The 12228-nt window shown below is 57.6% G+C and overlaps 1 protein-coding gene across 8 annotated transcripts in view; it reads left to right on the top strand.

Moving 5' to 3' along the window:
• ANK1 (ankyrin 1) overlaps nt 1–8090 on the top strand; it is a 211294-nt gene extending 203204 nt beyond the window's left edge. For 6 of the 8 annotated variants that reach the window (XM_060291463.1, XM_060291461.1, XM_060291465.1 and 3 more), the window contains 4 exons: nt 245–328; nt 1273–1338; nt 1644–1781; nt 7652–8090. In XM_060291463.1, the coding sequence (XP_060147446.1) occupies nt 245–328; nt 1273–1338; nt 1644–1745 (252 nt within the window). In that variant the 3' untranslated portion in view covers nt 1746–1781; nt 7652–8090. The remainder of the gene's footprint in view (nt 1–244; nt 329–1272; nt 1339–1643; nt 1782–7651) is intronic. The other 2 variants (XM_060291464.1, XM_030834120.2) reach the window with 1 other exon arrangement.
• The last annotated feature ends 4138 nt before the right edge of the window (nt 8091–12228 follow it).

The following is a 12228-nucleotide window of genomic DNA, read 5'->3' as shown; positions in this document are numbered from 1 at the left end:
GCCCATCCCCGCTGCCGGGGCAGCGCTCCTGGGAGCCCAGGGCTCCCTCCTGTCCTGGGCCCAGGACCCCCCGGGGTGCCCCTCATGCAGAGCCTGGTTTGGCGGCCGAGTTGCAGTTTCCTGCCAGGATGGGGACTTGTGGGACTGTGGCTACTGCTGGCGCCACTTTATTTCTTCATCCTCTGTCCTTATTCCCAAATTCCCGCTTATCAATCTTGAGTTTTCTCCCTTTCTCTAATTCCAGGGGGATGAGCTTCAGAATATTCCAGGGGAGCAGGTGACAGAGGAGCATTTCACGGATGAGCAGGGCAACGTCGTCACCAAGAAGGTGGGTGCAGAGTCCCCCTGAGCTGGGCAGAGGCAGGCGGGCTAGAAGCTTACAAAGGTGGTGGACTCACCCCCAGCTTCTTGCTGCTGCCCTAGCAGAGGGGTAGGCACCTGCCACAGTCCAGATGTGACATTCCTTACAGCCACCTTGCCTGATTCAGCCTGAATTCAGCTCCTCCGACTGGGTTCCAGAATAACCGGGCCCCGTGGAACCCCCCAAACCTAGTCCTGTGATGCCTGGCCCTGAAAACAGCTGTATGACAGCAGTACGGGGGTCCCTGTGGGCCTCCTGAGATAAAAGGACGTGGGAATGCATGGGGTTGGCAGTAGGTTTACACCAGGAGACGTGATTCTGCCTAACGGGTGCTGGGCACGGTGCTAGGTGTGGGCAGAAGGCAGACCTGTGTTGCTCCGGGGCTCATGCTAGGTCAGAGCAGGACCCCATCTTCCCTCCTGCACGGGGAGCTTCATGCTCGTGTGTGTTCTCACCTCCCACTGCTTGCACGCGGTAGGTGCAGAGCAGACTGTCGTTGGAATATCTGGATGCGTGAATAGGGAACAGGTGGATCCCAGGGACAGGAACGCCCTGCCCTTCGGGGGCTCCCAGTCCTAAGGGGAAGACGGAGGGCGTAAACTTCCAGCACACCAGGAGGCAGGATGGACCGCCCTGGGCTAGAGATAGAAGTCGGGGGGGGCGGTGGTGAGACCCCGATCATCCATGAGCCTCAGTAAGAACCCCCCGCAAATTCCAGCCCCTCTGAGGCTGCCCAGTGCGAATTCCCCACCCGATGGGGGCGAGAGGCCGTCCCCGATCTTGACCGCTCAGGGAAGGGCACCTGGGGACAAAGGCTGCTTCTAACCCCCCAGCTCATTCTGGGACCTGCTCTTTTCGAGCTCTGTCTGGCCGGCTTCCCCAGCCCCTTCTGCCCTCCCTCTCTTCTGCAGATCATTCGCAAAGTTGTTCTCCACGTCGATCCATCCGGAGCCGATGGCACCCAGGAGCCCGAGGAGGTGATTTCTGGGGGGCCCCTGGAGGACCCTAGTGAGATGGAGGCCGGTGTTGATTACTTTATGACTCACGCCAAGGTACTGCCTGAGCTGCAGCCTCCCAGGCCCTCGCTCTTCCGAGGGGCCGGCCCGTGACTCCTGCTGCCCTCTGCGCCAGCCCCCTTGGGGCTCACCTCTCACCTCTCTGCTCCCCCTCGAGCCTCCTGCCCCTGGTGGCACTGTTCCCACCACCTCCATAGGGCGCCTGTGTTCTCTTGCCGTCTCTGTGTGTGATCTGTCCTGCCTTGTGTCTGCAATGCTGTCTCCAGGTGGAGCTGAGAGGGTACAGTAGCCTGCAGCCGGACCTGATAGAGGGCAGGAAGGGGGCTCAGATAGTGAAGCGGGCCAGCCTCAAAAGGGGGAAACAGTGATCTCGAGCCCCTCCCTGTGGAATGGCCTCTTTGGAGGTAATGCCGTCGTTCTCCGTCTTCTCTGCATGGCCTGGTCCCCCGCGACGCCCCGCTGAGAGGCTGCGGACTTGCGCACCCCTACCCCGCTCCTCCTGGAACTCCCTCCCCTCCCAGCCCCTCCCGCTGCCCAGCATGACGCAGGAGGACCAGGCACCGCTGTGGGCTGCAAGCACAGACTCCCACCTGCTAACGGTGCCTCTGAGCTCCATTGCCTCCGAGAGAAAACAGCAGCACCTGCTGACCTATTCCTCGGCAAGCGCAAAAATACAGATTTGAAAAAGTGCTTCCGTGAGTGCGAAGCACTCGGTACATCTCAGTAGGAACGTTACCCTGGAAGCCCAGCAAGGGGGTCTGGAGGAGGAGGGGCGGGGCCCTGGAGGGTGCAGCGGGGTCTACTAGGCTGTGCTGTTTCAGTGCACGTGGCCAGGAAGAGCTGGACAGGGAGAGGCCTGGAACCCAGCTGTGCCTTGAACCTTGAACCCAAGGCTCCCATCCTCCTTGGTATTTCCTGAAGCATGTTGCGCCCTTGCTTTCTAGGAAGAGGCAAAGTTAACAGGAGGCTGTGGGAGCACTGCCGGCTGGGGGGCGGGGGCGTGATGTGCAGTGAGGGAGGGAGGGAGGCCGAGAAGACGCGGCGAAGGCTCTCCAGCGGACTGAGCAGTGCTGGGGGCTTCAGGGCCAGCTCGGACCTCCGTCCTCCCTGAGGGGTCCTGTACTGAGCTGCCCCGAGGCCCTTCGCTGTGCCCAGCTCGGGCCAGCTCAGTACCGGGCGCGTCGGGGTGGGAGTCGGCCGGAAGCAGGAAGCACGTGGCCCCAGCTCCCGCTGGCACCGGGTTATTGTCACCTACACCCCCAGGGCCCGGCTCCGGGCCCACGGCCAGCAGCCTCCCCTTCCGCATTCGGCAAAAAGCAGGGCCACCGCCTCCCGAGCCCCCAGAAGTGCTGACTCCGGGCTTCCCTCAGCACTTGGGCAAAAGAAAAAGGTCTGGCCTATCCAGTTATAGGATAAAATTAGACCTGACTTCTCAGCAGCTTAAGGAGGTCACAGTGTTAACCCCCGCACTGCCAGGGGTCCGCCGGGCTGCTGGTTTAGGACGTCAGCTGTGATCAGTCCTGGAAATAGTCCAAAGGTGCAAGTAATTCGAAAAACCAGAGAGTGGAAGGAAAAGTACACTCTTGGGCCTTATTTTCCTTAGGGCAGAGACTGAAGCTTTCAATCCCAGCTTCTGTTTGGCTCAGGTTTTGCTGTTGTTCCTGAACAGGAGAGAGGCAGCCCAGAAGCCAGGCGAGGGGAAGGGAGGAACCCAGACATTTTTCAAAAAATGTTTCTGTAGGTGATCTGCAAAGTGGCTGAACCCCCCACCCCAGGGCGTGGGTGTTAGGGGACGCGGAGCAGAGCAGCCAGGCCGTAGCACAGGGCCAGGGCCTCTGCCAGGAAGAGGCCAGGGGAGCGTGCAGTGGGGACCGTGGTGCGGAAGCCAGCGTGCGGGAGGGACAGCCCAGGGGACAGCCTGCCGTGCTCTACCCTCTGAACAAGACAAAGACCGCTGAGGGCTCTCTGGTCCTCCAGACGCACCGCCTGCCACTCGCAAGCATGCATGGCCCCCAGCATTGATGGATTCCAAATGACTGCAAACTTGCAAATTCGCCTAATAGCTACAGTTTATTGTACCCCCAAACGTAGCGCTCCCAGCACTTCCCTCCCGTGGCCTTTCAGGGACGCGCGCACAGTGGTGAAGCACTGAATGCCCTGCGTGCCTGTTCCCAGCTGAGGTCAAACAAGGAGGCCTTCTCTCTGTCCCCGTTTCAGCTCACACTCTGAACAATTGCCCTTTTTGCGGTCTATTCAGTGTCATGGGTTTTTTTTTTTGCATTTTTATGCTGTTTGTTGGTGATTTCGCTGTTTGAAATGGCCCTGCTGTCTTGTGTTCCTAAGAGCGGCAGGGCCGTGATGGGCCATGCGTGGGAAGTCGTGTTTAGAGGAGCCTCGTTCAGGCACGAGTTATAGCTCTGTCGGATGTGAGTTCAGTGTTCATAAAGCAACAGTATACAGTTGACCCTTGAACAACTCGGGGGTTGGGGCGCCAACCCCCAGGCAGTTGAAAATCCCAGCACCCCTCTCTCTGCCTCAAAAGTAAAGGAATTGATGAATGACTCACCCCCAGGGCGGGAAGCTGAAACAGCGCGGCTAGAATCCTGGGCTCAAACTCTAGTTCTTTTATTTCTATGTGTTGTGATCTGTAATCCAATACAAACTTGTCCCCACACTTAGTTCATTTAAAGGTCTGTAAAATGAAAATGCAGACACTGTATTTATTGGAGAAAAACAATGCAGAAGGGGACCCGTGCAATTCAAACCCACATTGTTCAAGGGTCAATTGTACATGAAATACGTTGTCTTTAAAGAGAGACACACAAGGTTGTGTGTTCATTGGTTGACAAAACCGTTGTGACCAGAGGCTGGCAGGAACCCTGCACTGTACTTTCCTCGGGAGCAGTGGTCCCAGTGTTGGCTAATTCAGGGCTCCTGGCGACTTGAGAGAACATGCCTCCTGCGAACACGGGGAATTGACTGTTTCAGAGAGAGTGAAAGTGGGTTGGGGCCCAGGGTCCAGGCCTGGCTCCTCCAGTTCCCAGGTTACCTTACATGTTGTTTCACTCCCGAAGCTTCCCTCTCCTCGAGGGAGGATGAAATGAGTCCCTCTGTGTGTCACACTGGTGTAAAAAGGCTTAAAAATAACCAGGGTAACTGTGAGGATGGCTGAGAGGGGTAAGAACAGTGTGTTCTGGCGCTCAACCAGTTGCAGGTCTTCCTTGTAGCGTGACCCGGGGCGGGTCAGCTGACCTCTCCCAAGCCTCAGGCGCCCCAGCTGTGAAATGGCAGTAACGCCGATATTCCCTTTGTACGGCGATCGATGATGGGTTTCTCTTCGTGAGCGGACTTTCTGAATTGTCCAGTCCTAATCCACCAATTCTCAAAGTGCCTTCCGCATCCCAGTCACCTGAGAGTCTGGTTAGGATGCAGACTCCTGGCCCCTGACCCGCACCTACTGCATGACAGTTCTGGAACTCGGGATTTGGCCGTAAGCTCGAGTGATTTTGATGCCCATTGAAGAGTGGGTTACTAGGACCAATTCTGGTTTTCCTTCCCAAACCTCCCGGAGGTGCCGTGGCACAGCTGTAGAATTTACACCTGAAGGGTGAGCAGAGATGAGTGATGGTGACAGTGTTCAAAGCCGTGGAACGCCCCAATCCTAGGCGCCTGTTCTGATTCCCCTGCAATCACGCCCAACCTCGGGAAGGATTTTGCAGGAGGCCCGGCGTGGGCGTGAGGGGTGCTTTCTGGTGGTACTTAAGCAGTTAGAAAATAGCTGTGGAGTCAAGCCTGATGGGGTGCAGCAGACAGTAGCAGCTGTGCCCAAGTACGTGGGTCCAAGAACCAGGGTGTCGGCGCTGCCAGAGGACAGCGGAGAGCAGGCAGCCTGTGTCCTCGGGTTAGAGGCACCTGGCCGGGCGCTGGTGGTACCACCCATGCGACGGCTGTTGTTGTTGTTTTGTTTCCCTTTTTAAGAGACACTTTCCATTTAGGCACTGTGGTTGCAAGACCTGTGTTGGCTCTGACTGACTAGAGTGTGTTAGTAAATTTGAAAATTCGCCTATTAGTAATCTCAATAGGAGAGGGCAAGGAGGCCAGGGGTCGTGTTTTACTTTGCTCTTTTAAGCGACAGTCCACCCTCACTCGCCAGCCCCGGCAGGTGTATCAGAGTCTGGGGCTGCAGGAGAGAGGAGAGAGGCGAGAGCTGCAGACGCTGGCGGGGGAGGGGCAGGTGGCACAGCACAGAGAGATGACACGAGGAAAAAAGCCGGACCGGCACAGCCACTAGAAGTGGCAGGAGGCTATTTTCTAAGCGTTTATAGGGTGAGACCGGGTCCGGGGGCACCTAGGGCAGTGGCAGAGTACTGGACGCAGCTGCAGATCGTGGCTCTATTAGAGACTAATAGAGACGCACTGTATTCCCACCCCTGCTGCTGCCGGGGGGCTCCCGCCGGGCTCGTCCCTGCTCCTCCTGGAGCCTCAGCTCACCCAGAGATGGGAAGAACGGTTACGCTAGAATGATCTCTCAGCCTTGAACTTTCTCCTCTGCTCTGTGTCCGGGCAGAAGAGTGGGAGGGAGATGGTAGCCTGTCTTCCCCAGGCTCAAGCTTTCATAACATCTCCTATGTGGCGTGCTTAGCGCTGGGGTAGGCGCTGTGGGACTGGTAGGAAGGGTAAGGGCTTTGCTCTTGCCCTCAGAGTGTTTATACTCTAGCCGGGGAAGTAAGCAGACAAGAGAGAGGACAGACAGGACAGGGCATTTCTGGAGCCCAAGCACGGCGGCATCCAGTACCGCTCAGTACCCTGAGCGCTTCCTAGGTCGTTAGCTCTCCAGCATCACGACAATCAAACGAGGTACGTCCTGCTCCTGCCCTCGTCTTACGGCAGAGGAAACTGAGGCCCAGAGAGTGTAAGTAACTTGACCGAGGCCGCACAGCAGGAACTTGGCAGAGACAGGATATGAACGCCGGCAGACCGGCTTCAGAGTTCATACTCTTAACCGCACTCTGAGGTTACTCTGCACGCAAGGCAGCAGCAGGAGAGGACAGAGAAGGGGAGGCTGAAGGCTTCAGGAAGGCCTGTGGAGGAGAGGTCTGAAGGGTGGTGGGCAGAACCTCAGCCGAGTGGAGACTGGATGGTGTCCTGGACGGGGGAGCCGAGGACAAAGGCGGGCGTGCGGGCTTTGGACTTGGAGGAGGGGCTTGGCTGGCGGTGATGGGACGGTCCCCTCCCGGGCAACCGCTCGCTCAAGCCACGGCAGTAGGAGGCCTGGCCTTTTGCTCTGGGGAGGAGCTTAGCCCCACCCTCCATCCCTGGGGAACCACTCAGGGTTGAGTTCCCCTTGATCACCTCCAGCCTCCTCCCCAGCCCTGGCACTTGTAGCACCCACGACGAGCTCCCTGTCCGGGGACACAGCTGTGCCTCAAGTGACTTCCCACCCCACCCAGGAGATTGTCAGCTCCTCTTAACGTTAAGTCCCTGCAGACAGAACCCTGGGTGGCTGGGCTTGGAGATGGGGTTGTCCCCCCATCTCCCCCAGGCTGGAAGAGCAGTCCCCACGGGGTGGCAGGAGCCCCGTGTCGCTGTGATTCCCAGGCTGCAGCGTTGAACTTCACTCTGGCAAAGCTGCTGTCTCCCAGCCTAACATACGTAGTCCCCTGGGGAGAAGCCATCTGGTTTTCAAAGATCTCTTTGCCCCAATAGAGGTTGTCCATCCAAAGGGCACGGGGAGAGGAGCCTGAGGCCCCGACAGTAAGGGTTGTGCACCATAGCCGAAGAGGCGCTAAGGTCCCTTGAGGCCGTGAGCTCCCGAGGCCATGTCTGTTCCATCCCCGGGTCCCCAGGCTGGCACACAGGAGACATCAATGCATGTTGGCTGAACCAAACCGAACAAGCCAGGGTGCTGCCACCGCCTAGCCTGGCCCTTGCTGGGCTCGAGCACACGGCCCCTCTCCTAGGTGCTGGGTACACGGGGACGTCTCCCCAGGTGACCGCGCGGGCACAGAGTACCCCACAGGAGGGTCTCCCGGGGAGCTCATCGATGGGCACGGAGCTAGTGGCAGCCTCTGCGTCGGGCAGTGCGATAAGGATGGCTGGTGTTTCAGGAAGGTCCGGGCCAAGCTCAGTGCCTTTCAGCTCCTGCCTGGCTTGGGGAGGCTGCTTTTCCTGACTCACCCCTGCCTGAGCCGCCAGCACAAAACTCTGCATAGTGGGTTTTGGCTGGGAGTTGCGCCTCTAAATTCTAAGTGACTCCTCTCTGTGTGTCCCTCAGGATCACACCTCGACACCCAACCCTTGAACTCCACACACTCTGCCACGCACCCGAGAGCTGGACCGAGGCCCCGGAAGCCGCGCACACGTCCCTGGAGGCTTACGGCATGACCTCTGTAAGGGACGTCCTTTAGTCACCTGTTCGCATGAACGACCGACTGTAGACGCATGACCTACAGTCCTCTATCCTGCCTCTGGCGACGGTGGATCTCTTTCAGGAGTCTGGACGGAAGCAGCAAGAGGGGGGAGAGAGAGAGGGGGACGTAAAACAAGCGCAGGAGAGCACGGAACGCAGCAGCAAACAAGGGCTCTTTTGTGGCTGGGATGAGATATTTTTTTAAATCATTTCAATTTCGACTTGTTACAGGGTACTTTCTTTTCAACCTCATCTGTAAGAAATCCATGTGAGCTTCCTGGAAAGGAAAAAAAAAAAAAGAAAACTAGACATGAAATCAGTTCCACACCTTAATCCCTTACCCTCATCCACCAGCCTTCCCCACACCTCCACGCTCCACGTGTGACCAGCCCTGCCGCTGCCCCGTGGACCGAACCTTCCAGAACTCTCTACATGGCATCAGGACACACGCACGCATACACACACACAAACACACACACACCCCTCTCCCCTCTGCTCAGTATACACACAGATTTTACTGTGACATCCGAAGTTGTATAGACTCTCCTGTGGATAAACTGGAAATTTTTTATGTTGTCGCTCTCTCTCTCTCTGCCAGTTTCAGTATTAATCATCTTCCAATGGAAAATCATTACCTTCAGAGTGCATTCGGGGTTCCTCGTGTTAGGGACTTAAGACTCTGAGGCGAGGACCCCCAGGCTTAGCTGTAGGGCTCCGAGGGAGCCAGTGCCCATCTGAAAGGGTCTTCACTCTCAGCTGGGGGAAGGCCGGTGGCTGTCCCAGGATTGCACCAGCATGTTCAATAGAGAAGAGGTTTTCTATATCTTCAAGCACTTATATCATAGTCCGTGTTCAAAGTGTCAACTGTACAGTAATCAGCCTTGTGTATATGAAAAACAATAAATACTATGCAAACCAATAGAAACACTTTAGCAGTATGTACAAAGCACTAACAGCTCAGCTCCTGAGGACTTCTCCAGGCTGTGGGAGGAGTACAGCCTGTCTCTCAGTGAAAGAGGAAGGAAGGGAGTAGGCCTAGGGAATGCACCTGCCCGTTCTCAGGTCAGCCGCCGCCCCGAGGTCTCCCAGAGCGAACTTGGTGCTGTAGGTCCAGGCAGCCGCGGGATGCGGGGCCTGGGCTGGGCAGCCTCAGTGCCCCCATCTGACCAACACCTCACCCTGAACCCCCTGGAGAGGCAGCGCAGGGGGAGAAACGGCTGACCACCAGGAGGCCCCAGCCTGGAAGGAGACCTTCCTGGGCCAGGGCCCCGTCAGGGCAGAACGGAGACGGCGGCTGGCTGTTCCTCGCCTCGGTGCCATCGGGGAAGAGCCTTAAGTTACACCAGAGCCCCCGGCAGAGGGAGGCCCGAATCAGCACAACGCGCCTGCCCCGCACGGCACCCTCCGGGCCAGGAGGGAGACTGCAGGCTCTTCTCGTCCGCCCGAGGGCCACTGTGTGTGGATGTCTGGTCACCTTCCTCCCTGCCTCTCTGCCGAGATGTCCTCAGAACACATCCGAACCTTCCAAGTAGCACAGAAGCTCCCTCGATGTCAGAGCCCCCCAACCCCCGAGGCCCCGGCTGGCCCCGGCGCACAAGTGTTCTGGTGGGTCCGGGCGGGGCTGGCCGGGCTCCCCGAGGGGCGGGCGGGGAGTGGGAGCTTGAGCGCGCGCGTCGGTCCGCGAGCTCCAGACCCAACCCCCGCGGGGGCCGCGCGCAGAGCATCCCCGCCGGCCGGTCCCTCCGCCCCGCCGCGGCCGGCCGGACTCAGTGAAGGCCGAGGAAGACAGGCGCAGGGCCGCCTCCCGCCGCGATCTGCCGCCGCCGACCCAGTAGCTCCTGTAGAGCCGCGGCCCCGGCCCCGGTTGCGCTTTGGCTCGTCGCTCTGTCTGGCTTGGCTGCTTGGCCCGCCGGCCCCCGGGCCTCGGCGGCATGCTGCGTTCGCTGCTAGTAGGAGCTGTAGGGGAGAGGTTTGGGGTCGCCACATAATGCCTAGAGAATGCTGCAGTCTGCACCTTAGACGCTGTTTAGAAGTTTTGGAATCACCTTGATTTTTTAAATTGTTATGAAAATGATTCTTTTCTTGACTCCCACACGCTCTGTTCTTGGGAGGGACTTCCCACCGCACACCCCACCCCACTCTGATGTATAGACCATTCTCCCTACACCAGCTGAACAAATGTCAAAATTAATAAAGAACTCGACTCATGGCACAGGCCTCCATCTCTCCTTCCCGGCGCATCTTTGGGGAGTGTGGAGAGGGGGCGCTGGGGGAGTCTGGGGGTGATCAGTCTGCAGGGAGGCGCCCACCTTCTCTGGAAACCTGGACAGCCCCTTAATCAGGACCACCCACTCTAGGAGAGGCACTCCCCAGCCCGCAGATGGTAGAGCAGATTTCTGTCCCCCCCACCTGAGGACCATGTGATGGGGCAAGTCCAAGATGTTGGGAGGGGGGCGCACCACAAGCACCAGGGTACGTGGCTGAGCCCACAGTGGGCATACACTAAGGGGGACCCTCCCCCACAGTGCTCCCTGTGAAGGCATCTGGCCACTGCAGGCAATGCCACTCAGAGTTCAAGAACTTCCAAGAAAATCGCCCTGTTCCCAACTAGCTCCTAACACTTCATGCAAGGCTGGTCACCAAGCTGGCCTCAGTTTCCTCATCTGTCAAATGGGGGAAGGAATTAAGCGATTGCAAAAGTCTCTTCAGTTTGTCATCCTGGGAGTCCTGAACACAAATGCCTTTGTTAAGCTTGGCGATAAATAAGAATAAAATTATTTACTGCAGGTTTTCCTCCTCACGAGTTCCCATCATTGGTGGGGGGTCGGGGGTGGCCAAGCACAGTCACAGGGTCCTAGGAGCTCTCCCCGCCCTCACTCTGATTGTGAAGCTTCTCTCTCAGCATCAGAAAAGACATCCAGGCCAAGGGACCAGCCATGGCTGTGCACTGGCCTCGCCCAGAGGGTTTTGTAAAGCACAGGTTCAGGATCACAAATGCCTAGGTGATTCCTGCAGCAACACTGGGAACTGGAGCTGTTTCCCAAATGGTTGTGATGGGCAGCTTCGGAGCGCAGCCAATTCAGACCGATAAGAAATTTTCTCGTTTTTAATCCAAACTTCCAGAAAAACAAGGTCCACAGCCTTGTTGGGGTCTTTCTTGTGTTAACCTACATCATCTACGCTACAGGGTCATGGCCAATTCCAGTCCGAGCAGATAACAGCAGCATGGGGAGAGCCGGCTCTCTGTGAGAGGGGAGCCTCCCCTCAGCCTGGGTGACCATGGGCTGGTCAGAAGCGGCTTTGGGACTGCCAGGCAGAGGAGGGACAGAAGTCCATCTGTCAGGCAGCCACTGTTTCTCCTGTCATTTTGCGTGTCCGGACCAGCGACGTGCTGATTGCCATTTTAAAAAAACTGCAGGAAAGAGTGCTGTTCCATGCAGAAATGACCCAAGTTATTTACTGCATTTTCCCTGTTGGTAAAACAGGAGAGAGACCCCAGTAGAGCCTTGTATGTTGTAAAAATTCATTAGGAAAAGAAAGTCATATGGGTGCTCGGCGATTCAACCTAGTCTCATCCGTCAAATATTTACTGAACACCAACCTAGAGCCCGGCACAGGCGCCGCCACTGAATCAGCAGCCATCTCAGCCATCAGAGGTTTCCATCCCAGGTGCCCAGCCAGGCAGAACATGACAGAGGCACAAATGAGTCCTCAGAGGAGGAGAAAGGGAGGACAGAGGGATCAGGGAAGGCTGCCCAGAGGCAGAGGCAGAGCCAGGAAGCACCCGCAGCCAGCACTCCCAGAGATGCCCCGCTCCCACCCCCTGCCCCAGGCTGCCGGGCAGGTTCCCACCCCCAGGCTCTCAGGCCCCAAAGTCCAGCCTCCCCACTTACCCGGCCCAGCACGGAGGAGGGAAGCGAAGCATCGTGTCCAGACTGCACACTCCCCCAGAGGCTTGGGCATGTGCACAGAAAGGGGCCTGGACACCTCAGAACAGCATCCCCTGAGCCCGCAGGGGGGGCCCCCCGGAGCGCTTTTTCCTAGATGCTCACTTGGGGGACCAGGAGCTGGTGGACCCTCTGAGAATGAACATAGGTTCCAGAGCACTCTCTCTTTTCTTTCTCCCCTTCTCTCTCCCCACACCCCCCATCTCTCTCTTTCTCTCTCTCTCTCTCTCTCTGTCGCGCGCGCGTGTGCGCACACACACACACACACACACACATGCTGGCTGATTTTACAGTCAATCTTTCAAAGTGCAATTTGTCTAGGAAAAGCCAATGTGAGGCCCGTGAGGGTTTCCACCAATGGCGACGCGGCTGGAGCAGCTCAGCCAGTCTCGGGTCTGTATTCTAATGGGCCCCATCTTTATCAGGGAAATGTTGCTTCTCTGAACTTGAAACTTCTCATGGAGGATCCCTAGACTCTGAGGCAGAGAAGGGGCC

This window comes from Globicephala melas, chromosome 21 (assembly GCF_963455315.2).
Source record: "Globicephala melas chromosome 21, mGloMel1.2, whole genome shotgun sequence".
NCBI lineage: Eukaryota > Metazoa > Chordata > Mammalia > Artiodactyla > Delphinidae > Globicephala > Globicephala melas.
The sequence above is the reverse complement of the archived record's forward strand: the minus strand, read 5'-3'. Positions and strand labels throughout refer to the sequence as shown.